The sequence below is a fragment of the Anomaloglossus baeobatrachus genome, chromosome 11 (genome assembly GCF_048569485.1).
Source record: "Anomaloglossus baeobatrachus isolate aAnoBae1 chromosome 11, aAnoBae1.hap1, whole genome shotgun sequence".
In the NCBI taxonomy this organism is placed as follows: Eukaryota; Metazoa; Chordata; class Amphibia; order Anura; family Aromobatidae; genus Anomaloglossus; species Anomaloglossus baeobatrachus.
In genome coordinates, this window is record NC_134363.1 from 12,104,466 (window position 1) to 12,132,283 (window position 27,818).

General features: G+C 45.2%; 1 protein-coding gene across 2 annotated transcripts; it reads left to right on the plus strand.

The window, feature by feature from the left end:
- Positions 1–1,543: 1,543 nt before the first annotated feature.
- On the plus strand, positions 1,544–17,565 carry LOC142256379 (chymotrypsin inhibitor-like). Of its 2 annotated transcripts, XM_075328025.1 has the most exons (5): positions 1,544–1,746; positions 10,847–11,077; positions 13,386–13,442; positions 15,170–15,202; positions 16,888–17,565. In XM_075328025.1, exons 3-5 carry the CDS (start codon positions 13,403–13,405, stop codon positions 17,088–17,090), a joined length of 276 nt encoding a protein of 91 aa, XP_075184140.1. In that variant the 5' UTR covers positions 1,544–1,746; positions 10,847–11,077; positions 13,386–13,402; the 3' UTR covers positions 17,091–17,565. The 2 variants fall into 2 exon arrangements, with proteins under 2 accessions (XP_075184140.1, XP_075184139.1); XM_075328024.1 differs by lacking the exon at positions 10,847–11,077.
- The last annotated feature ends 10,253 nt before the right edge of the window (positions 17,566–27,818 follow it).

A 27,818-nucleotide genomic window follows, 5' to 3' on the forward strand; every position in this document is an offset into this window, starting at 1 on the left:
TACCATTAGAGGGCAGGGTCAGCAGAGTCATCTCATTATCATTAGAGGACAGGGTCAGCAGAGACATATTATTATTAGAGGGCAGGGTCAGCAGAGTCATCTCATTATCATTAGAGGGCAGGGTCAGCAGAGTCATCTCATTACCATTAGAGGGCAGGGTCAGCAGAGTCATCTCATTACCATTAGAGGGCAGGGTCAGCAGAGTCATCTCATTACCATTAGAGGGCAGGGTCAGCAGAGTCATCTCATTATCATTAGAGAGCAGGGTCAGCAGAATCATCTCATTATCATTAGAGGGCAGGGTCAGCAGAGTCATCTCATTATCATTAGAGGCAGGGTCAGCAGAGTCATCTCATTATCATTAGAGGCAGGGTCAGCAGAATCATATCATTATTATTAAAGGGCAGCGTCAGCAAAGTCATGTCATTATCATTAGAGGGCAGGGTCAGCAGAGTCATCTCATTATCATTAGAGGGCAGGGTCAGCAGAGACATCTTATTATTATTAGAGGACAGGGTCAGCAGAGTCATCTAATTTCCATTAGAGGGCAGGGTCAGCAGAGTCATCTTATTATCATTAGAGGACAGGGTCAGCAGAGTCATCTCATTACTATTAGAAGGCAGGGTCAGCAGAATCATCTCATTATCATTAGAGGACAGGGTCAGCAGAGTCACCTCATTAGCATTAGAGGGCAGAGTCAGCAGAGTCATCTTATTAGCATTAGAGGGCAGAGTCAGCAGAGTCATCTCATTACCATTAGAAGGCAGGGTCAGCAGAGTCTTCTCATTAGCATTAAAGAGAAAGATCAACAAAGTCATTTCTATATCTCTAAAGGCAGGGTCAGCTGAGTCCTCTCATAACCGTTAGAGTGCAGAGTCAGCAGACGCATCTTTATCATTAGAGGGCAGAGTATGAGGAGTCCTCTCATAACTGTTAGTGGACAGAGTCAGCAGGTTCATCTCTATCATTATCAGCAGGGTCAGCAGAGTCATCTCATAACCGTTAGAGTGCAGAGTCAGCAGACTCATCTCTTTACCATTAGAGGGCAGAGTATGAGGAGTCCTCTCATAACTGTGGACAGAGTCAGCAGGTCCTCTCTATCATTATGAGCAGGGTCAGCAGAGTCATCACTTTATCAGTAGAAGTTGTGGCTCACTTAGTCGTTTCATTATTAGTAAACAGGGACAACATAATGACCTCATTAGTAATAGAGGGCAGGGTCAGCAGCGTCATGGGGATAGGTTCACGTGGGTCCTCTCTACCATTATGGGGTAGGAACTTTTTTTTCAACATTTCCTAATTTTTTGGGTAGATTTAAACTTTAAAAACATCTTAAAAGTGTAATGAATATACATGAGCTCAGCTACGTCTGGGAATAATCATGAATGGACTTGTCTCTGCTGCTCGTGATTAGTGAATCAGCCTCAAAAGTGACTCAGAATGAATTACCGTGCGCGGAGTAGACGAGCAGGGGTGTGTTCGCTCGTCTAGTTTGCCTGGGATCCTCACACTTACTCTATACGCTCCTTTATTGAGATACTGGTGTATCGCAATGTACAACACAGAAGGGTCTCCGTCAGCTCGGAGCATGGATCCCACCTCTACAGCCAACAGAAGGACCATTTTCTTGGCTTTTCGTGTCCTTTACGAAATGATGTCTTAAGGGTGTTGGCGGGAAACCTGAAGAATTATTCTAATTCACGTTTAAAGCAGCAATATTCTGGATTATGTGACAGTCATAGAAAGGTATGTGAATGTTACTCATGAGGGTGGAGAACCATTAGGACGGCAACCAAAACGTGCTCCTCGTCTTAATCCTCTGACCACTCGTCTTCTAAGATCATGATGAGAGTATTGGTTACTTATCATGCAGTTCTGTGTCCACATTAATCTTAATAGTTGAGTGTTTGTACAATAAGTCATGAGCTGGTGGAAGATCATTACTAGGGATGAATACTTGCTACATTCTCCTTTGTTGGTGATGAAGCTCCCAGAAGCCTCCTCTATGAAGAAACTACTTGCCTACATTGCTCAGGTGGATTTTAGCCCATTCTTCTGCACACACTCCTCACATCCTGTATGGAGACACTAGTCGCCTGCATTGCTCAGGTGGATTTTGGCCCATTCTTCTGCACACACTCCTCACATCCTGTATGGAGACACTAGTCACCTGCATTGCTCAGGTAGATTTTGGCCCATTCTTCCGCACACACTCCTCACATCCTGTATGGAGACACTAGTCACCTGCATTGCTCAGATGGATTTGGGCCAGTCTTCCGCACACACTCCTCACATCCTGTATGGAGACACTAGTCGCCTGCAGTGCTCAGGTGGATTTTGGCCCATTCTTCCGTACACACTCCTCACATCCTGTATGGAGACACTAGTCGCCTGCATTGCTCAGATGGATTTGGGCCAGTCTTCCGCACACACTCCTCACATCCTGTATGGAGACACTAGTCGCCTGCAGTGCTCAGGTGGATTTTGGCCCATTCTTCTGCACACACTCCTCACATTCTGTATGGAGACACTAGTCGCCTGCATTGCTCAGGTGGATTTTGGCCCATTCTTCCACACACACTCCTCACATCCTGTATGGAGACACTAGTCGCCTACATTGCTCAGGGGGATTTTGGCCCATTCTTCTGCACACTCCTCACATCCTGTATGGAGACACTAGTCGCCTGCATTGCTCAGGTGGATTTTGGCCCATTCTTCTGCACACACTCCTCACATCCTGTATGGAGACACTAGTCGCCTGCATTGCCCAGGTGGATTTTGGTCCATTCTTCCGCACACACTCCTCACATCCTGTATGGAGACACTAGTCGCCTGCATTGCTCAGGTGGATTTTGGTCCATTCTTCCGCACACACTCCTCACATCCTGTATGGAGACACTAGTCACCTGCATTGCTCAGGTGGATTTTGGCCTATTCTTCCGCACACACTCCTCACATCCTGTATGGAGAAACTAGTCACCTGCATTGCTCAGGTGGATTTTGGCCCATTCTTCCGCACACACTCCTCACATCCTGTATGGAGACACTGGTCGCCTGCATTGCTCAGGTGGATTTTGGCCCATTCTTCTGCACACACTCCTCACATCCTGTATGGAGACACTGGTCACCTGCATTGCTCAGGTAGATTTTGGCCCATTCTTCCGCACACACTCCTCACATCCTGTATGGAGACACTAGTCCCTGCATTGCTCAGGTGGATTTTGGCCCATTCTTCCGCACACACTCCTCACATCCTGTATGGAGACACTAGTCACCTGCATTGCTCAGGTGGATTTTGGCTCATTCTTCCGCACACACTCCTCACATCCTGTATGGAGACACTAGTCACCTGCATTGCTCAGGTGGATTTTGGCCCATTCTTCTGCACACACTCCTCACATCCTGTATGGAGACACTAGTCGCCTACATTGCTCAGGTGGATTTTGGCTCATTCTTCCGTACACACTCCTCACATCCTGTATGGAGACACTAGTCGCCTGCATTGCTCAGGGGGATTTTGGCCCATTCTTCCGCACACATTCCTCACATCCTGTATGGAGACACTAGTCGCCTGCATTGCTCAGGTGGATTTTGGCCCATTCTTCCACACACACTCCTCACATCCTGTATGGAGACACTAGTCGCCTGCATTGCTCAGGTGGGATTTTGGCCCATTCTTCCGCACACACTCCTCACATCCTGTATGGAGACACTAGTCGCCTGCATTGCTCAGGTGGATTTTGGACCATTCTTCCGCACACACTCCTCACATCCTTTATGGAGACACTAATCGCCTGCATTGCTCAGGTGGGATTTTGGCCCATTCTTCCACACACACTCCTCACATCCTGTATGGAGACACTGGTCACCTGCATTGCTCAGGTGGATTTTGGCCCATTCCTCCGCACAAACTCCTCACATCCTTTATGGAGACACTAATCGCCTGCATTGCTCAGGTGGGATTTTGGCCCATTCTTCCACACACACTCCTCACATCCTGTATGGAGACACTGGTCGCCTGCATTGCTCAGGTGGGATTTTGGCCCATTCTTCCACACACACTCCTCACATCCTTTATGGAGACACTAGTCGCCTGCATTGCTCAGGTGGATTTTGGCCCATTCCTCCGCACACACTCCTCACATCCTGAAGGTCCCGGCTCTTTCTATGATATCTGATCTTTAGTTCCTTCCATTCATTGTCTATTGAATTCAGCTCCGGTGATCGGCTCGGCCATTCTAGCAGCTTTATTTTTTTTCCTTGAGGTCATTGTCTGCTGAAATGATCCTCTCTCATTTCATCTGCATCATCCTGGTGGATGGCAACAGATTATCAGGAATGTCTCGGTACATTTGTCCATTCATCCTTCCTGCAATCATATGGAATTTGCCAGTGCCATCTGCTGAAAATCAGTCCCACACCTTGATGTTCCCACCTCCACAATTCACTGTTGATTTTTTTGGGGGTGATTTGCCTTTTGACCTCCAAACATGGTGTGTATTATGACCTCCAAAGAGTTGAGTTTTGTTCTCATCTGACCAGGCTATATTCTCCTAGTATCTCACAGGCTTGTCTAAATGTTGTTGATTAAACTTTAAATGCTCTTTGACCTGCTTTTTGTTCAGCAATGAAGTCCTGTGTGGTGAGCGTGCATACAGGAGCGTGCATACAGACCATGGAGGGGGAGTGCATTACTTATTGTTTTCTGTGAGACAATTGCACTTGATGATTCCAGGTCTTTCTGTATCTCTCCACATGTGATCCTTGGCTCTTGGACAACTCTTCTGGTAATTCTTTTCACTCCTCTGTCTGAAATCTTGTGGGGAGCATCTGGTCATGGACAGTTTATGGTGAAATTATGTTCTTATTCTCTCCTTTTTTGAAGAGACTATACAGAATCCCATACAGTACACCGATAATACCTCCCTATAATGCACACACAATTCATCTATAATACTGCTATAATGTTCACGCTGTGTCTTCCTTCAAAGAACACAAAATCCTTCCATCCTGTACTCCCTTTTTGCATCCTGTCCATACAGTGCAGAAAAAATACCAATATACACCTCTTTATATTTGCTCCCTTTCCCTTCATCCAACCTCTTCTCCAGGAGCTGCTTTGTTTATTCCCTTGGTTTTAAAGTTACGGCTGATCCATGTGTGTGTGTGTGTGTGTGTGTATGTATATACATATATATATATATATATTTATTTATATATATTTATTTATATATATATATATATATATATATATATATATATACATATATATATATATATGTATTAAAGAAAAAAAAAAAAATATATATATATATATAGATATATATATATATATATATATATCTATATATATATATATATATATATATATATACAGTTAGGCCCAGAAATATTTGGACAGTGACACAAGTTTTGTTATTTTAGCTGTTTACAAAAACATGTTCAGAAATACAATTCTATATATAATATGGGCTGAAAGTGCACACTCCCAGCTGCAATATGAGAGTTTTCACATCCAAATCGGAGAAAGGGTTTAGGAATCATAGCTCTGTAATGCATAACCTCCTCTTTTTCAAGGGACCAAAAGTAATTGGACAAGGGACTCTAAGGGCTGCAATTAACTCTGAAGGCGTCTCCCTCGTTAACCTGTAATCAATGAAGTAGTTAAAAGGTCTGGGGTTGATTACAGGTGTGTGGTTTGCATTTGGAAGCTGTTGCTGTGACCAGACAACATGTGGTCTAAGGAACTCTCAATTGAGGTGAAGCAGAACATCCTGAGGCTGAAAAAAAAGAAAAAATCCATCAGAGAGATAGCAGACATGCTTGGAGTAGCAAAATCAACAGTCGGGTACATTCTGAGAAAAAAGGAATTGACTGGTGAGCTTGGGAACTCAAAAAGGCCTGGGCGTCCACGGATGACAACAGTGGTGGATGATCGCCGCATACTTTCTTTGGTGAAGAAGAACCCGTTCACAACATCAACTGAAGTCCAGAACACTCTCAGTGAAGTAGGTGTATCTGTCTCTAAGTCACCAGTAAAGAGAAGACTCCATGAAAGTAAATACAAAGGGTTCACATCTAGATGCAAACCATTCATCAATTCCAAAAATAGACAGGCCAGAGTTACATTTGCTGAAAAACCCCTCATGAAGCCGGCTCAGTTCTGGAAAAGTATTCTATGGACAGATGAGACCAAGATCAACCTGTACCAGAATGATGGGAAGAAAAAAGTGTGGAGAAGAAAGGGAACGGCACATGATCCAAGGCACACCACACCCTCTGTAAAACATGGTGGAGGCAACGTGATGGCATGGGCATGCATGGCTTTCAATGGCACTGGGTCACTTGTGTTTATTGATGACATAACAGCAGACAAGAGTAGCCGGATGAATTCTGAAGTGTACCGGGATATACTTTCAGCCCAGATTCAGCCAAATGCCGCAAAGTTGATCGGACGGCGCTTCATAGTACAGATGGACAATGACCCCAAGCATACAGCCAAAGCTACCCAGGAGTTCATGAGTGCAAAAAAGTGGAACATTCTGCAATGGCCAAGTCAATCACCAGATCTTAACCCAATTGAGCATGCATTTCACTTGCTCAAATCCAGACTTAAGACGGAAAGACCCACAAACAAGCAAAACCTGAAGGCTGCGGCTGTAAAGGCCTGGCAAAGCATTAAGAAGGAGGAAACCCAGCGTTTGGTGATGTCCATGGGTTCCAGACTTAAGGCAGTGATTGCCTCCAAAGGATTCGCAACAAAATATTGAAAATAAAAATATTTTGTTTGGGTTTGGTTTATTTGTCCAATTACTTTTGACCTCCTAAAATGTGGAGTGTTTGTAAAGAAATGTGACAATTCCTACAATTTCTATCAGATATTTTTGTTCAAACCTTCAAATTAAACGTTACAATCTGCACTTGAATTCTGTTGTAGAGGTTTCATTTCAAATCCAATGTGGTGGCATGCAGAGCCCAACTCGCCAAAATTGTGTCACTGGTCAAAGATTTCTGGACCTAACTGTATATATATATGACTTTTTGGAGGGTATAATGTGAATGTGCCCCGGAAACAGTCAATAGCCCTTCTACAATAAGAGTAGATTTTTCTGTTAGATTTTTTGACTTAATGTGAATTTCCCAAAAACCAGCGGGTCGCGGTCACCTCCAGGCTGCGGTCACATCATTAATCATTTCTTCTCTGTTTACCTTCTGGACAATCCACCAGCAAATGTTTTTTTTTTAAATTTTAAAGGGGTATTCCCACTTTATACAGTTATGTCATATGCCCCGGAAAATTTGCCATAAGACCCCCCTATTCCCTGACAGTTGGGGCCCCCAGAAAAGAAATAGTAAAAGAAGAAAATCCCTTTATTTTCCTACAATTACAATATGGGAATCATTTAAAATTAAAAAATGAAGCTGCTTATCCTTGAGCCTAGAAAACAGAGTGCAAAAGAGTAACAATGTAACAAAAAGATCCGTGTATCTATAGAAAAAGAATAATTTATCTGTGCAAAACTGCTTTACATCACTGCCCCCTGTGGGCTGATACCATGTATTTGTCACGCTCCCGGTGTCCCAGCACTGCTCCTTACCCACTGATTCGGTCACACCATCCCGGCACCGCTCTGTACCCACTGATCAGGCTTCACCGTCATTACACCGCTCCGTAACCACTGATCCACCCACGTGTCCACCGGTCATGGCTGCCGCTCCCGCTCGTGCTCTCCTGTGTCCTGCTCCTGGTCTCATGAGTCTGACTCTGAGTATTAGCCACATGGTTCTGTATAGGACCGGGCCGCGCCCACTCTCCTGGTCTTATAGGCCCAGCACACCTGCAGCAGGAGATGACATGAGGCTGTGCTGGGTATATAAGACCGGCCTTTCCATGTGGGCGGCGCCTGATCAACGTGTCTTGAATCTTTGTCTTGTGAGCTAGGTGCTCAGGTCCCCTTGTGCCGTGTCCTGTACTACTGCCTATCTTTACTACCCGGCACCTGTACCAGTGTCCTGCACTGTCTCAAGGAACTCTGTGACCCCGGTGACTTTGTTCTACCCATTCCCGGAGGGACGCTGGTCCCCTAGTACCGTGTGACTTTGTTCTACCCGTTCCCGCAGGGACGCTGGTCCCCTAGTACCGTGTGACTTTGTTCTACCCGTTCCTGCAGGGACGCTGGTCCCCTAGTACCGTGTGACTTTGTTCTACCCGTTCCTGCAGGGACGCTGGTCCCCTAGTACCGTTTGACTTTGTCCTACCCGTCCCCGGAGGGACCCATCCCTGCCACGCCAGTGCTCCAGCTGCCGTGTACCCTGCCCTCCGGTGGGGTGCTCGGTCCAGTGGATCCACCTCCTGGGCCTACCAGTCCTCCCAGCCCTGACAGTATTACTTTTTGTAGTCTGATCTGTTTTCTATCCATTTCTGTAGAGACACATAGATTTGCCTGTCACAGGGAATTTTGCACAAACTTCGCCGACTGTCATGGTGGCATTGGACTCTGTTCAGATTGCAGATTCTGATACTTCAACCGATGGTTTCTTTGGTGTCTGGGATCAACACAGGTGCTGATTCATAGGCAGGCTAGCAAGAGTTAATCTCTGCTGGTGTGCTTACTCGTTTGGTCACATGTTATGGGAAGACCTATCACATCTACTCCCCTCCTATTTATGCTGGTGGAATCCTTCTACCCATGCCAGCTATAGTTTATTCTATGTGAATCTGTGAAGTGTGGTATCTCAGACTTTCTGTGAAACTTGTGCTTAAGTTGTGCTCATACTTGGTGCGCTTGTGGAGTTTACCCCTGTTGTTTTGTACTTCCTTCCTCCTCTTGTTTTCCTCTGAATCTCTTATTGTCTTTACCTTTTGTGTGTGTGCTGTGTGACAGAGGTTTGTTTTTCCCGTGTCTGTGGATTTCAACATACTCCTGTCTTGTCCAACCATGGGGGGAGGGGTAATCAGATCAGGACTGGTCAGGAAGGACGCTCAGGCCTCTCCACCATCAGGAATATGCCTGAGAATAAAAGGATAACGATCAAAATGACTGCTGGAACTCCATTGTAAATGTGAACAGGGTGCTAGCCAAAAAATACATAATCTATATGAAGTGAAAGCTGCACACCGAATTCAGAGTAATATGAACAAGCATAACTGCTTGATACATAAAGAATGAAAAATACAACTAGCCATATGAAAAATGGAAAAAAAAATTTTTTTGGTGATATTGCAGAACTGCTGAGGATTATTTTGAAAAAAAGAGATATTTAGCTAATGTATTGATCAATTCATTACTGCCCCATAACCACTTCACGGTAATCTCTTATTTATGGGGTCCCTAACAAAAAGTTATTTCAAATTATTTCAAAATAATCCTCAGCAGTTATGCAATATCACCAAAAAAAAATAATTTTTTCCATTTTTCATATGGCTAGTTGTATTTTTCATTCTTTATGTATCATCAAGCAGTTATGCTTGTTCATATTACTCTGAATTTGGTGGGCAGCTTTCACGTCATATTGAGAATAAAAGGAGACCCAGGCCTCTCCACCATCAGGAGTATCACTGAAAATAGAAGGAGACTCAGGCCTCTCCACCATTAGGTGTATCCCTTAGAATAGGAGACTCAGGGCTCTGCACCATCAGGTGTATTCCTGAGAATAGGAGACTCAGGCCTCTACACCATGAGGTGTATCTCTGAGAATAGAAGGAGACTCAGGCCTCTACACCATCAGGTGTATTCCTGAGAATAGGAGACTCAGGCCTCTACACCATCAGGTGTATCTCTGAGAATAGAAGGAGACTCAGGCCTCTACACCATCAGGTGTATACCTAAGAATAGAAGGAGACTCAGGCCTCTACACCATCAGGTGTATCACTAAGAATAGAAGGAGACTCAGGCCTCTACACCATCAGGTGTATCCCTAAGAATAGAAGGAGACTTAGGCCTCTCCACCATCAGGTGTATTCCTAAGAATAGGAGACTCAGGCCTCTCCACCACCAGGTGTATCCCTAAGAATAGAAGGAGACTCTGACCTCTCCACCATCAGGTGTATCATTAAGAATAGAAGGAGACTCTGGCCTCTCCACCATCAGGTGTATCCCTAAGAATAGAAGAAGTCTAGGGCCTCTCCACCATCAGGAGCATCCCTGTGAATAGAAGGAGACTCAGGCCTTTTCACCATCAGGAATATCCCTGAAAATAGGAGAGTCGGGCCTCTCCACCATCAGGAGTATCCCTGAGAATAGAAGGAGACTCAGGCCTTTCCACTATCAGTCGTATCCCTGAGAATAGGGATAGCAGAGGGCCCCCTACCTTTAGGGTCATCTTAAGAGCCCAGTTTCCCTGCTATCCCATAGCCATTATGACACTGCTATAGTGCTGTAAACATAAAACGGTAATACAGCTTATTTGATATGATTTTAAACTTGCTTCATCTTTGTTTTTAGTTTGGATACACTAAATAACAGGTTTCAAAAGTATTCACACCCTGTTGTCACCCACAGAGCCATCACTCATACATGAGACAATCAATCAACTTGACTTCTAATATAATGATCTAATTGTCTATTATACTAATTAATTAAAAGTAGCAAGACCCCCAGGTAGGGGTGTAAGGAGGGTGATCTGTCTATGAATTTGGGTGTGAGTTAAAGGGGCAGAGAGGACCAGAAACCTGAGCAAAAAGATTCTACAAATGGTTCTTCTGAGTCCCAAAAGTTTGAGCTCTGCTGCAACGTTCCCTCATCCCTCATTTCAATATGAAACATAAATATTGTGTATAAGCTTTGATACATTGTATCTTTTGCCATTAGCTGCCTATATTGTATGTTTTCTGTACTTTTTTCAGCTTTGACTTTCTCTGCTCTTTGCCTTTTCCCTGATTTGGCTCAGTTTCCACCAACATGTGTTCTCCAAAAATTACCAACCAAGTGACCCAGAGAACAAATATCCTCATCCGGACAGAACCAGTACCATGGGCTCTCATCTCCACCCCCAGAATCCAGGCCTATAAAATGTGATATTCTGCAGATTCTGACTTCTTGTGTTTTCTGGCTGCAGATTATTATTCTCTGTACATGTGAGTAAGAAACCTCTTCCAGGATCCACACATTCTGACAATGGTGACCCTGTGCTAGTGCTCATTTTACACCTACAACTGCAGATTTTATTTTCAATGCTGTTACACTATATGACTATTTAATAATCCAGCAGAGCTGATAATCTGGCACATGTTGCATCTGTTAATTGTTCATTGTTGTGACATTTATGGGATGTGATGGGAGTAATAATTATGGAACAGTAAGAGGAAAGGGTATACATTTTAATGTAGGAGAGAAAGCCTTAAAGGGGTTGTCTATTAAAAAAAAAACTAAATATCTTTTAGATGCGTTTATTGTGTGATTATAATATTTACTAGGATACTTTTACTTTTAAACTTGCCTGAACCTCAGCTGCCACCCTCAGTCCTCGGACCCAGCAGCATAAAGGGGTGCTGCATATGCAGAGAAGGGGGCTGGCTGAGCTGCTGAAATAAGTATATCAGTGTTTTATTATCTTACTAGCTGTAGTACCCAGTGTTAAGTGTTACCCGGGATAGTGACTGTTTCTGTCTCTCTATCTCTCTGTGTTTGTCTCTTTCTGTCTGTGTCTATCTCTGTGTCTATGTCTCTATATCTGTGTCTTTGTGTCTGTATCTCTATCTCTGTCTCACTATCTGTCTCTCTGTGTTTGTCTCTGTGTCTTTCTGTGTCTCTGTCTCTGTGTCTGTCTCTGTGTGTCTGTGTCTCTGTATCTTTGTGTCTCTGTGTCTGTTTCATTGTATTTCTCTCTGTCTCTCTGTTTCTATCTCTCTCTCTGTTTCTCTCTGTCTGTCTCTGTTTTGGTCTGTCTCTATCTGTTTCTGTAAATCTGTCTCTCTCTATCCGTCTCTCCACCGATATCATATCACCTCACACATAAGCTACTTATACTATGAATGTCCTTTGTTCCCATATCAACAATCAGAGTTCCTATTAATGACCTGCAGCTTCCAGCTCCATTGACTTTAATGTAAGCAGGTTTTTTGTCGAATACATATAACGCGCAGGGTTATATTTTCCCCTCAAAACATAGTCTATGACGTTCCCTGAGTCACATGAGGCGTCTGGGCAAAATTTTGTGATTGTAAATGCAACGGTGCGGATTCCTTTAGTGGACATACATACATACATACACACACATACATACACACGCACACATACATACACACGCACACATACATACACACACATACATACACACGCACACATACATACACACGCACACATACATACACACGCACACATACATACACACACATACATACACACGCACACATACATACACACGCACACATACATACACATGCATACAGACACACACATACACACACTCATACACACATACATACACACATACATATTTACATGCACACACACACATACATACATACACACACATACATACATACATACATACATACACACACACACATACATACACACACAAATACACACACACACACACACTCATACACACATACATACACACATACATACACATACATATGCACACATACATACATATATGCATATACATACATACACACATACTCGTACATATATACAGACACACACATACATACATATACACCTACACACATACATACACACATACATACATAAATACATACACATACATACATACATACACATACATACACACATACATACATACACATACACCCATACATACATACGTACACACACACATACATACATGCATACATACATACACACATACATGCACACATACACACACACACACATACACACACACATACATTCACACATCCATACACACACACACATCCACACACATCCACACATCCACACATACATACATACATATACACACACACACACACACACACACACACACACACACACACACACAGATATACACACACATATACACATACATACATATACACACATACACATACACATATACACACATATACACATACACACACATATACACATACACACACATATACACATACACACACATACATACACCTATATATACACACACTCAGCTTTATATGTTGGATTGCAATATTTTCAAAAGTAATTTTCTGCAACTGGACAACCCCTTTAATTAAAGGTTTCCAGATTTTCTGTGTTTGCGTTTCTTTTTTTTTCTTCTGGTCATGTAATATTTTCTTCTCTGTAAAAAAATGATGAATCATGAGACTTTCTAAATGACCGGTTACTAAGATCATTTCAGCACACAGTGTATGTCACAGTGAAGCAGATTTTTATTTATAATAATAATAATAATAATATTTATTTATATAATTGTAGACAACCAGAAGTATAAGATGCTGAAGGTCAGCACACTGCTGCTTGTTTCCTCCCTGGGTGAGTTCCCCACTATAGTGACATTTCATTTATTTACTGTGATATAGATGATTTTCCATTTTTTTTCTGCATTATGATAGATGAGAGGAGCCACATGACACTCAGGGATTTCATACCTCCTGCCCAGCTTGTCCAACTTGTGGTGACGGCGTTCCTGTGTTAGCACATGGCTAATCATGGAGGGGGCTGGCTAATCATGGCGGGGCTGGATGATCATGTAGGAGGATTGCGGCTCATAAAGGGGTCTGGCTGCTCATTGAGGGGGCTCACTGCTAATGATGGGGGCTTGCTGCTCATGGGGGGGCTAGTTGCCCATGGAGGGGTCTGACTGCTTATGGCGGGTCTGAATTATCATTTATGTGGCTGGCTGCTCATGGAGGGGGCTGGATGATCATGTAGGAGGATTGCTGCTCATGAAGGGGTCTGGCTGCTTATTGAGGGAGCTTACTGCTAATGATGGGGGCTTGCTACTCATGGGGTGGGCTAGTTGCTCATGGAGGGGTCTGGCTGCTTATGGCGGGTCTGAATTATCATTTACATGGCTGGCTGTTCATGAAGGGGGCTGGCTGCTCATGAAGGCAGCTTGCTACTCATGGAGGGGTTGGCTGCTCATGAAGGGGGCTAAATGCTCATTAAGGGGAATGACTGATCATTTAAGTTGCTGACTGTTCATGGAGGGGATTATGATGCTCATGGAGGGACTGGATGTTTATGGAGGGGCTGGTTGCTCATGAAGGGGGCTAGCTGCTCATGAATGGGATGGAGAGACTGGATGCTCATAGAAGGACTGGCTGCTCAGGAAGGGGTTGAATGCTCATGGAGGGGGTTGGCTGCTTATGGAGGGGGTTCACTGCTCATGGAAGAGGCTGCCTGCTCATGGAGGGGGCTGTCTACTCATAGAGAGGGCTGTCTGCCCATGGAAGTAGCTAGCTGCTCATGGAGGGACTGGATGCTCAGTGAGGGGACTGGCTGCCTATTTAGTGGGCTGGCTGCCTATTTAGTGGGCTGGCTGCTCATTGAGGGGACTGGCTGCTTATGTAGAGGGCTGGCTGCTTATGTAGAGGGCTGGCTGCTTATGTAGAGGGCTGGCTGCTTATGTAGAGGGCTGGCTGCTTATGTAGAGGGCTGGCTGCTTATGTAGAGGGCTGGCTGCTTATGTAGAGGGCTGGCTGCTTATGTAGAGGGCTGGCTGCTTATGTAGAGGGCTGGCTGCTTATGTAGAGGGCTGGCTGCTTATGTAGTGGGCTGGCTGCTTATGTAGAGGGCTGGCTGCTTATGTAGTGGGCTGGCTGCTTATGTAGAGGGCTGGCTGCTTATGTAGAGGGCTGGCTGCTTATGGAGGGGGCTGGCTGCTTATGGAGGGGGCTGGCTGCTCATGGAGGGGGCTGGCTGCTCATCGAGGGGGCTGGCTGCTCATGGAGGGGGCTGGCTGCTCATGGAGGGGGCTGGCTGCTCATGGAGGGGGCTGGCTGCTCATTTAGGGGGCTGGCTGCTTATTTAGGGGGCTGGCTGCTCATAGAGGGGGCTGAATGCTTATGGAGGGGGCTGGTTTGATGGATGTGAATGGAGAAAAAACAACAATTAAATTAATTTATACAAAACAGTAACACAAGGAATTTTCATTGTTAAGATTTTACTGTAGATTCAAACTTTATGGTGAATCAGGAAATATTTTTTTGCAGTAGTTTGCTCTTGTAATTAATCCATGTCTTATGTTATCTCTGCAGTCCTGTGTTCCATGGCGAGACACCGCAAGCACGGTAAGTAGAATTCTGATACTTTCATTTTCCTGTTTAATGATCGGATTAATTTAGTTCGGACTTTTACGAACGCAGAGATACCAAATATGTTTTTTTATTGTGGCAAATGGAGGAAGGATTTGAAATTTTGTGGGTTTTTTTTTTTTTTTTTTTTTTTCCCCTTTGTACTGTATTTATAAGTCCTCTTAGGGAGATTGAACCGACAATCATCTGTACTATACATTGCAGTGCATCAGCACTGCTATGTATTACAAAAATCACAGAATTTGAAATTTTGTGCATTTTTTAATATTTTTTTTCACTTTTGACTATATTTATTAGTCCCCTTAGGTGGCTGAATCTGTGATTATCCGTGCTATACATTGGAGTGCATCAGCACTGTTATGTATAGGAAAAATCACAGTCTCCTTCTCATCACAGTCTCCTTCTCTGCTGCTCCACTGATATTTTCTTCCTCGCCCTTCACTCTTTTTCAAAATGATTTTTTATGCTACCCCCTGACTTTGCCTCGGGCGATACGCATCGTGACTTTAGAGGTCTGTTTGGTGCCAGAAGCCACGGAGCAGAGTAAAGATGGAGGATTAGGATGTGTTGAGCAGTGGAGCAATATAGAAATGTCTGGAGAGAACGGGACAGGAGGGCAGCAAAGTATTATTTTTTAAAACCTGTTTCACCCCTCAGCAAAATAGCACAAAGCAAATAAAAACAAATCAGATTAAGGGGAAAATTTACACATTTTTGTAAATTTTTCCAAAAATGTACTTTTCATTGAACCGATTGGCTCTTCTCTAGTCCCATCCAAAGCTGCATTCTCAATTCTGCTGTTATTCAAAATCAGAGTTCTGGGGGAGCTGCACCGCTAGAGGGGGTGGAGCCATACAGCAAGAGGGGGTGGAGCTATACCGCTAGAGGTGATTGAGCCGTACTGGTAGAGGGGGTGGAGCCGTACCGCTAGAGGGGGTGGAGCCGTACCGCTAGAGGGGGTGGAGCCGTACCGCTAGAGGGGGTGGAGCCGTACCGCTAGAGGGGGTGGAGCCACACTGCTAGAGGGAGATGAATCTGTACCCCTCGAGGGGTGGAGCTGTACCTCTAGAGGGGGTGGAGCCATACCGCTAGAGGGGGTGGAGCCGTACCGCTAGAGGGGGTGGAGCCGTACCGCTAGAGGGGGTGGAGCTGTACTGCTAGAGGGGGTGGAGCTGTACTGCTAGAGGGGGTGGAGCCGTACCGCTAGAGGGGGTGGAGCCGTACCGCTAGAGGGGGTGGAGCCACACCGCTAGAGGGGGTGGAGCCACACTGCTAGAGGGGGTAGAGCCGTACAGATAGAGGGAGATGAATCTGTACCCCTCGAGGGGTGGAGCTGTACCTCTAGAGGGGGTGGAGCCATACCGCTGTATGTTTCCAGCAGAATTTTGAAAACAGCTCTATATGTGAATGGAGAAAGTGCATGAAAATTTAAAACCAGTGCAAAAACACTATGATAAAGTAGCTGCAATAATACAGATTTTTTTTTTTAAAGATTTTCACGAAATGTTACTAAAATTTTCACTAAATTTTAAAGAGACAGCGTTCTATATAGTTTTACATTGTAACAGCTGCGGGAAAATCCAGGACCATTTTCTCTAAATTTCCCCTAATTTGTTTTTTTTTTTCTCCTTATTTTATATTCTGTGCATTTTATCTTCTAGATTGCACCACTCACGAAGAATATAAATCATGCGGAACCGCCTGCCCCGAAACCTGCGACAACTATGGCACCGAAGCAAATCTGATCTGCACCATGCACTGCGAGCCCGGATGCTACTGTGCAAAGCCATATATCTTGAAGAGGAAGGACGATGATGAATGTATTCTCCCCGATTATTGCCCAATGAAGTACTATGGATACTGAGATATAAGGAATCGGGGCTGTAATATCAAAAGCATCAAAGCACCAACATCTATAGAATGTGTGACACATACGTAGTAGCAATGTACAATCAGCGCTAATAATAAACAGGTTCTGCCTTCAATCATTTCTATTGTGGTTAAAGGGAAAACGTTAAAAGCATGTTCATTAAATAAATGGGAATTTAGTACTTAAAGGGATATTGTACCCAGTACTTAAAGGGATATTGCACTTTCAGCAAAAGTGTTAGAAAAAGTGATACATGGAAGCTATTGGAGAATCTGCAACAACTGCCCTCCACCACATTTTAATACTAGAGTCTTCTTATGTGTCGTCTGAGGTTTGGACCAGGACCCTGGCACTTGCCCGGGTGTGCCGGGTACTGACGCAGGCCCTGACCGTTAGGCACCAGGACCCCGATGCATTTGCTTCCTCTGCACACACTATAGACATCTACTGGAAATGTCTGTTCTCACTAGTGACCTCTAGTGGTAGTTTTGTATTACTGCAGCTGCCAATTTTTTTTTTTTTAATGAAATTTAAGAGATCCTTTAAATAAAATGTTTGCATGAATCTGAGATCTGGGATCTTTTGTTTCAAAGGACAACCAATCTGAGATCTTGTTTTAAAGGAAGCTGTGTGATAACCAATAATAAGACAATATAATATAATATTTCATAATAATTCAATATAATTCATAATAATGTAATTATTATATTATGATACATTATATTATATATTATTAGAATTATTATAATAATTAAATATAATTTGAAGTTCATTGCCCACAATGCAAAATCTGTGACATCCACACCTACTCCCACACCACGGCCACTTATAATGTAAGTGTCTCCTTATGTTGCACTGGGCTGAGTATGACTGTTCCTACATACAGTTGCACAACCTTTCCTATAGGAGGCGCTGCACAAGGCACCAAAGGATTTTCAAGGAATTAGAAGCATATGGTTGATGTCCTTCAAAAGCAGCAGTACACATTTGCATGTGAGATTGCAGCTCAGCCCCATTGCAGTGAATAAGGCTGAGATGCAGTACCACACATAACCTGTTGGCAGAGGTGGCGCTGTTTGTGAATAATAACAGCATTCTAAAATTAATGGAATGTCCTATATCAGATCAAACTTCCAGAACCTCTGTGTTCTTGGAAGTCCCATTCACTATACAGGTGTGATCTTGCAGTACCACTGATGGCCACTATTCAATCTATGGCGCTGTGCTGGTTTCAATCAGATGTTCAGTGGTGGTGCAGGGAGTCGGAGCTCCACCGATCTGATAGGGATGGCCTCAAATCACCAGAGACTATCTTTATATATATGTATATTATATTATATTATATTAGTATATATATATATATATATATATATATATATTTTATATGACTGTATGCGCTACAGGAGATAAAAAAGGGCGCTATCTGAGTGCAGAATGTTTTGTATAAAGATAGGGATGAGTGTATGATTGCACTCACCATCACTGTGGGTACATCAAGCTCACATTAGAGTCTTGGAAGTGCTGCTCCTCCGGTGGAGATCTGAAAAAACATTGTACTCACCCTCCCCAGCTCCCACATCATGCGGCATCCTCCTGTGTAGACAGCCCTCCGTTGCTGGCAGCTGACATCGCCATCCCTGCTATAGCGACGTATGATGTCACTGTCAGTCTGGCCAGTCGGCAGCTTGTATCGCAGTGCAATGGACCCAACAGGTCTCTGCACTGCGATACATTTCAGCTGGATATGTGCCCTTGGACAGCGGGTCCCTGCACCCCTGGGCCCGGTCACAGTTGCGATCCCAGGGACCAGGCCCAGGTATTCCACCCCTGTTAACTGTCATGCCACAAGGACAGCCCCACCTGAATTGTACAAAGGACCCCAGTGCAGGTCATGAATTCTTACAACATGGCCCCAGGATTACAAGATCCCACCAACCCAATGGTGACGTCTGGCTTGATGGACACTCACCTTCTTATTGATGATCAGAAGGTGCGTACAGGAAAATCCCACCAGCCTTAAGACAGATACAAATGCCTGGTGGTTATATACCATGTAACAAATATCTAGGTGTGTGCAAAGGTGCTGACATGGGGTAAAAAGAAAAATGTAGGCTTGGCACAAGAACGGCAATAGGAATCCTACACATAAAGTATGTGATAATAGCCAGAGGTGCGAGAGCGAGACAAAAAATACTTTGTTACCAAATAAGCAACAAATAGTGAGAAATGAGAGTATTCACAGCAGAGGAGACCGGTACAGTTCACACATGAAGAAGTAGCCGATCCCCTATTCAACCAACTGGATCCTGTCCAGTCCTCCATGCATCTCCATCTGTCATGGGGTGGCAAGTGATAACAGGGGATCAGGACTCCTAAACCGGCCCTTAGGCTGGGGGGGGGGGGGCTAACTGTCCCTGATCCCAGAGATACGCCTGATGGTGAGGATGTCTGGGCCGCCTTAGTACCCCTGCTCCTGACCAGCCCTGATGTGGTACCCTCTCCCTCTAAACCCCAGGAGCATGTAAACACCAACTGTGATAGACAAACAGGGGAAACCAAAAATGTATCACACAACACGGTCATACAGAGAAATCAGACAATTGATAAGGAGGGAAATAACCAGACGACAGGAGGAAGTCCACAGCACACCAAGTAACACGCAGTATATCCCAATTCGTGAAAACAACAGAACACAGATCAGTGTAGCAGAAAGCTATAGTGGGCAAAGGAAGACAAAGTCCCCCATCTTAAAATGACGGGGAATAATTGTGATAGGTCTCCCACAACATGTGATCAGAAAGGTACCCAGCATGTAGCTCCTGGCCCTGGTCCCAGTGTGGCGTCCATGCGTGCCCCGATCCCAGGCTCTAACTGGTGCGTCCTCTCCTGCCCTGTAGCTCCAGAGCCAGCTCTCTTGCCCCTGGAGTCTGCCATGGTTTCTTCATGCTCTCGGGCCATGGATACTGCTACTGTGAATGCCCGTAGGGTGCGTGCGGCCACGCCCCCTTTCTTAAAGGGCTGGCGTCCCATTACCCGGAAGTGAATTCCAGAGGGTCACCTATTGATATAAGATATTTAAGACCACCTCCCCCTACAGGAGGCACCTCAGCAACCTATCCTGTTTGTCTGTGCTTTGCTATTCCAGTTCCCTTTAGTTACTGTGTCTAGTCTTGCTATTCAGTCCTAGTAGCAGTCTCCTGTTGCTAACTTCTGTCTCGTCCTAGAGCCTGCTCTCCACCATTGCCAATGTGTCATCCCATCTGAGCCTCCAGAGTGGCGCCACATCTGAGCCAATACCGCAGTGCCGTCACGTCTGAGCCATCACCAGAGTGCCGCCACGTCTGAGCCAATACTGCAGTGCCGTCACGTCTGAGCCATCACTAGAGTGCCGCCACATCTGAGTCAATACCGCAGTGCAGTCACATCTGAGCCATCACCAGAGCACCGCCACGTCTGAGCCAATACCGCAGTGCCATCACGTCTGAGCCATCACCAGAGCGCCACCACGTCTGAGCCAATACCGCAGTGCCGTCACATCTGAGCCATCACCAGAGTGCCACCACGTCTGAGCCAATACCGCAGTGCCATCACGTCTGAGCCATCACTAGAGTGCCGCCATGTCTGAGCCAATACCGCAGTGCCGTCACGTCTGAGCCATCGCCAGAGTGCCGCCACGTCTGAGCCAATACTGCAGTGCCATCACGTCTGAGCCATCACCAGAGCGCCACCACGTCTGAGCCAATACCGCAGTGCCGTCACGTCTGAGCCATCGCCAGAGTGCTGCCACGTCTGAGCCAATACTGCAGTGCCGTCACGTCTGAGCCATCACTAGAGTGCCGCCACGTCTGAGCCAATACCGCAGTGCCGTCACGTCTGAGCCATCGCCAGAGTGCCGCCACGTCTGAGCCAATACCGCAGTGCCATCACGTCTGAGCCATCACCAGAGCGCCACCACGTCTGAGCCAATACCGCAGTGCCATCACGTCTGAGCCATCGCCAGAGTGCCGCCACGTCTGAGCCAATACTGCAGTGCCATCACGTCTGAGCCATCACCAGAGCGCCACCACGTCTGAGCCAATACCGCAGTGCCGTCACGTCTGAGCCATCACCAGAGTGCCGCCATGTCTGAGCCAATACTGCAGTGCCATCACGTCTGAGCCATCACCAGAGCGCCACCACATCTGAGCCAATACCGCAGTGCCATCACGTCTGAGCCATCGCCAGAGTGCCGCCACGTCTGAGCCAATACTGCAGTGCCATCACGTCTGAGCCATCACCAGAGCGCCACCACGTCTGAGCCAATACCGCAGTGCCGTCACGTCTGAGCCATCACCAGAGCGCCACCACGTCTGAGCCAATACCGCAGTGCCGTCATGTCTGAGCCATCACTAGAGTGCCACCACGTCTGAGCCAATACCGCAGTGCCATCACATCTGAGCCATCACCAGAGCACCGCCACGTCTGAGCCATCACCAGAGCGCCGCCACGTCTGAGCCAATACTACAGTGCCGTCACGTCTGAGCCATCACTAGAGTGCCGCCATGTCTGAGCCAATACCGCAGTGCAGTCACATCTGAGCCATCACCAGAGTGCCACCACGTATGAGCCAATACTACAGTGCCGTCACGTCTGAGCCATCACTAGAGTGCCGCCATGTCTGAGCCAATACCGCAGTGCCGTCATGTCTGAGCCATCACTAGAGTGCCACCACGTCTGAGCCAATACCGCAGTGCCATCACATCTGAGCCATCACCAGAGCACCGCCACGTCTGAGCCATCACCAGAGCGCCGCCACGTCTGAGCCAATACTACAGTGCCGTCACGTCTGAGCCATCACTAGAGTGCCGCCATGTCTGAGCCAATACCGCAGTCACATCTGAGCCATCACCAGAGTGCCACCACGTATGAGCCAATACTACAGTGCCGTCACGTCTGAGCCATCACTAGAGTGCCGCCATGTCTGAGCCAATACCGCAGTGTAGTCACATCTGAGCCATCACCAGAGCACCGCCACATCTGAACCAATACCGTAATGCCGTCTCGTCTGAGCCATCACCAGAGTGCCGCCACATCTGAACCAATACCGTAATGCCGTCTCGTCTGAGCCATCACCAGAGTGCCGCCACGTCTGAGCCAATACTGCAGTGCCGTCTCGTCTGAACCATCACCACAGTGCCATCTTATCTCAGCCTCCATGTCTATGTTGCCACACTTAGCGAGTCTAGAACAAAACGCTGTGTGACACACTACTGCACAGTTTGCTTTTTGGCAGATGTCGAATGTATCATCATAATTTGTTTTGGAACGTCAAGGACTCTATGACGTTGCTGCTGAGTAAAGAAGTTGGAAGAGGACGGTGCTGGAAGGAGCTGTGCACAGGATCGAATGGGCGGCTGCGGTTCGGGAACCAGTGACTGGATTTTTTTATACTCATGTTTGGAGAATGACCCTAAAGCAGAATAATAAATACTCAATTTGCATTAAATATTTTTGATACAAATCTTATTTTCTTGCTGAATTTGAGCGATCTGTAGAATTCAGATCTGCTCATCAATAACAGCGAGGTCCTTTTGGATCATGACCGTGTCTTCTGCCTGAATTGTTTGTTATACAGTCCAACCCTGAGCTTTCACTTCCGTCTATATTGATATCTACAACACTTTCCGATTTCGGGTGTTTTGGAGATAGTGGATGACCTGCGCTGCCGGTGTGTACCCAATCATGGAGTCAGAATCAGGCGAAAAGTATTAGTAGTACGGTTTATCCTCCACAGGTTTCGAAGTATTCTAACTTCTTCAGGAGGATCACAATGATCCCCTGAAGAAGTTGGAATACTTCGAAACGCGTAGAGAATAAACTGCACTACTAATACTTTTCGCTTCCAGAAGTACGGGAGCCGTTATATCTACAGAGGGCCACTTCATATTATTGTCTCTGGATGTAGGATGGGAAGTCAGAGAAGCTCCTTTTTTATTGCAATTTTATTTCTTGTAAAACTGGTTAATGCTTTGGAGAGATTCAGAAGTTTGGTGCAGGCGGTTATACTATGGTTGCACATTGTCCATAGTGATGAAGTTTGTGGCAACCATGTTGCAGCTCCAGTGTATGTATCACCCGGGTGCATCACCTGCTGAGAGTGATTCGCCTGCCGTCCATTCACAGCAGGTGACTAGAAGAGGCCGAACTGGCCAGAGGGATGTGGGTCACTGTGTCACCAGGTGACAGCCGAAAGTGAATGACCATGGCTCCTGCTGCCCCCGACCTCAGCTGCAAAAATATGTAATGCTGGAAAAGGGAATATACAGTTAGGTCCAGAAATATTTGGCCAGTGACACAATTTTGGCGAGTTGGGCTCTGCATGCCACCACATTGGATTTGAAATGAAACCTCTACAACAGAATTCAAGTGCAGATTGTAACGTTTAATTTGAAGGTTTGATCAAAAATATCTGATAGAAATTGTAGGAATTGTCACATTTCTTTACAAACACTCCACATTTTAGGAACTCAAAAGTAATTGGACAAATAAACCAAACCCAAACAAAATATTTTTATTTTCAATATTTTGTTGCGAATCCTTTGGAGGCAATCACTGCCTTAAGTCTGGAACCCATGGACATCACCAAACGCTGGGTTCCCTCCTTCTTAATGCTTTGCCAGGCCTTTACAGCCGCAGCCTTCAGGTCTTGCTTGTTTGTGGGTCTTTCCGTCTTAAGTCTGGATTTGAGCAAGTGAAATGCATGCTCAATTGGGTTAAGATCTGGTGATTGACTTGGCCATTGCAGAATGTTCCACTTTTCTGCACTCATGACCTCCTGGGTAGCTTTGGCTGTATGCTTGGGGTCATTGTCCATCTGTACTATGAAGCGCCGTCCGATCAACTTTGCGGCATTTGGCTGAATCTGGGCTGAAAGTATATCCCGGTACACTTCAGAATTCATCCGGCTACTCTTGTCTGCTGTTATGTCATCAATAAACACAAGTGACCCAGTGCCATTGAAAGCCATGCATGCCCATGCCATCACGTTGCCTCCACCATGTTTTACAGAGGATGTGGTGTGCCTTGGATCATGTGCCGTTCCCTTTCTTCTCCACACTTTTTTCTTCCCATCATTCTGGTACAGGTTGATCTTGGTCTCATCTGTCCATAGAATACTTTTCCAGAACTGAGCTGGCTTCATGAGGTGTTTTTCAGCAAATGTAACTCTGGCCTGTCTATTTTTGGAATTGATGAATGGTTTGCATCTAGATGTGAACCCTTTGTATTTACTTTCATGGAGTCTTCGCTTTACTGGTGACTTAGAGACAGATACACCTACTTCACTGAGAGTGTTCTGGACTTCAGTTGATGTTGTGAACGGGTTCTTCTTCACCAAAGAAAGTATGCGGCGATCATCCACCACTGTTGTCATCCGTGGACGCCCAGGCCTTTTTGAGTTCCCAAGCTCACCAGTCAATTCCTTTTTTCTCAGAATGTACCCGACTGTTGATTTTGCTACTCCAAGCATGTCTGCTATCTCTCTGATGGATTTTTTCTTTTTTTTCAGCCTCAGGATGTTCTGCTTCACCTCAATTGAGAGTTCCTTAGACCGCATGTTGTCTGGTCACAGCAACAGCTTCCAAATGCAAAACCACACACCTGTAATCAACTCCAGACCTTTTAACTACTTCATTGATTACAGGTTAACGAGGGAGACGCCTTCAGAGTTAATTGCAGCCCTTAGAGTCCCTTGTCCAATTACTTTTGGTCCCTTGAAAAAGAGGAGGCTATGCATTACAGAGCTATGATTCCTAAACCCTTTCTCCGATTTGGATGTGAAAACTCTCATATTGCAGCTGGGAGTGTGCACTTTCAGCCCATATTATATATAGAATTGTATTTCTGAATATGCTTTTGTAAACAGCTAAAATAACAAAACTTGTGTCACTGTCCAAATATTTCTGGACCTAACTGTACGTGTGAAATCTGAATGTGAAAAATGAAAAATAATATCTCTGTAGATATTTTACACTATTCACCTTACTAAAGTGAATTTGCAACTTTTCTGTGTTGCATAATTGATACATCTGCGTAACCAATCTGGAGCTCAAAGTCAAACCCACAAAACAAAAAAGTCAGATAAGAAGGAAAAAAAGTCTGAAATTTCTCACGTGTTTAATTAGCTAGGAGCATACGGGGAAAAGCGCAAAAAAAGTTACAAATAATTACAGCAATGATAACCAAACCGCAGAGACATTTGTGTACACGTCTCTGCCTGTGCTCCTAGGATCATCACTTCTACCCATCTGTTTCAGCAATCAGTAATGTGTCAGGATTGAGACCTCTATGAATCAAAACTTCAAAAATGTAAATGTAATATGTTAAAAGTTTTTGGAAAGTTTAGTCACCATTTACACGAAGCGTCGAAGGGTTAACATTCTATTGTTTTGCTAAAAGGAATCTGCACCGTCGCATTTGCAATCACAAAATTTTGCACAAACACCCTATGTGACTCAAGGAACGTCATAGACTGTTTTGACAGGAAAATTTAATCCCGCACTTTACAGTTACTCTCCAAAAAACATGCCTCCATTAAAGTCAATGGAGCTGCGAGCTGCAGGTTATTAATAGCAGCTGTGAGTGGTTGCTATAGGAGCAAAGGAAATTGTTAGCATAAGAAGCTTATGTGTGAGTTAATAAGATGTCTGTGGGGAGACAGATAGAGAGCGACAGAAAGAGACAGACAGGGAAAGAGACATGGAAAGAGAGAGGCAGACAGAGACAGACAGAGACACACATACAGGGAAAGAAACAGACAGACAGACAAGAAAAGAGACAGGCAGACAGGGAAAGAGACAGACAGAGAGACAGACAGAGACAGAAAGGGAAAGAGACAGACAGGGAAAGACACAGACAGACAGGGAAAGAGACAGACAGGGAAAGAGCCAAAAACAGGGAAAGAGACAGAGACAAGGAAAAAGACAGGGAAAGAGACAGACAGAGAAAGAGACAGGGAAAGAGACAGAGACAAGGAAAAAGACAGGGAAAGAAACAGAGATAAGGAAAGAGACAGGGAAAGAGACAGAGACAAGGAAAGAGACAGGGAAAGAGGCAGAGACAGACGGGGAAAGAGACAGATGGGGAAAGAGACAGACGAGGAATGAGACAGACGGGGAACAAGACAGATGGGGAAAGAGACAGACGGGGAAAGAGACAAACCTGGAACGAGACAGACCTGGAATGAAACAGACGGGGAAAGAGACAGATGGGGAAAGAAACAGACGGGGAAAGAGACAAACCTGGAAAGAGACAAACCTGGAACGAGACAGAGCTGGAATGAGACAGATGGGGAAAGAGACAGACGGGGAAAGAGACAGACGGGGAAAGAGACAGACGGGGAAAGAGACAGATTGGGAAAGAGAGACGGGGAATGAGACAGACCTGGAACAAGACAGACCTGAAACAAGACAGTCAGGGGAAGAGACAGATAGGGAAAGAGACAGATGGGGAAAGAGACTGACAGAGAAAGAGACAGACAGAGAGACAGACACACAGAGACAAATGCACAGAGACATACACATAGACAGAAAGAGACAGACAGAGACAGATAGACAGAGACAGACAGAGAGAGAGACAGACAGAAACTAAAGGGTACTTTACACACAACGATATCGCTAACGAAATATCGTCGGGGTCAAGGTGTTCATGACGCACATCAGCGTTGTTAGCAATATCGTTGTGTGTGATTATATAGAGCGTCTATTAACGATCGCAAAAACATCAAAAATTATTGATCATTGACACGTCGCTCCTTATCATAATATCATTGGAGGTGCATGCCGCTGGTTGTTTGTCGTTCTTGTGGCCGCACACATCGCTGTGTGTGACACCGCAGGAACGAGGAACATCACCTTACTTGCGTCCACCGGCAATGCGGAATAAAGGAGGTGGGCGGCATGTTCCGGCCGCTCATCTGCGCCCCTCCTCTTCTATTGGGCGGCCGCTTAGTGACGCTGCTGTGACATTGCTGTGACGCCGAACGCACCTCCCCCTTGAAGGAGGGATAGTTCGGCGGTCACAGCGACGTCGCTGAACAGGTATGTGCGTGTGACGCTTCCGTAGCGATATTGCTCGCTACAGCAGCAATCACCAAATGTCGCACGAACTACGGGGGCGGGGGCTATCGCTAGCAATGTCGCAGCGTGTAAAGCCTCCTTTAGAGAGAGACAGTCACTATCCCGCGCAACGCCCGGGTACTACAGCTAGTAATAAATATTTGTAGGAGCCTTGTAAATAGAGGTTAATGATTTGTGCCTTACAGCCATCAATCCTGATTTCCTTCCACCTCCAATTGGATATTTAGATCAATGAGAGCTAAATAAATTGTATCAATGAGGTCCTCCAAAATGTAATGTATCTGTATGGCTCTGTACATAGGTGTAGGGGATGTAAAGACTAGTAAATAAAGGGGCCAAAAACAAAATTCTAAAGCAATGTATCTGCAGAGCAGCAGAACTAATCATACAGGGGAGGATCAGATGACGAATGGAATTGAAATGACATTAATCTGAAAGAATAAACTGAGAACTCACGTGTCGCTAATAATAGAGAAACTCATCCTTTACTGTACAAGAGGAGGAACAATGAAAGTCTCAATCATCCTGCAGACAATTAACACGAGAACAATGAGTCACAGGTAAACGAGCTCACCCAGAACAGCAGCCGAGAAAGTGCATATTAATG

Bases quoted from the DNA above. Each gene is read 5' to 3' on its own strand.
- LOC142256379 (XM_075328025.1), top strand. From the start codon at position 13,403: ATGCTGAAGGTCAGCACACTGCTGCTTGTTTCCTCCCTGG. The intron at 13,443-15,169 runs GTGAGTTCCCCA...TTATCTCTGCAG, and splicing joins GCTGCTTGTTTCCTCCCTGG to TCCTGTGTTCCATGGCGAGA. The intron at 15,203-16,887 runs GTAAGTAGAATT...TTTATCTTCTAG, and splicing joins GGCGAGACACCGCAAGCACG to ATTGCACCACTCACGAAGAA.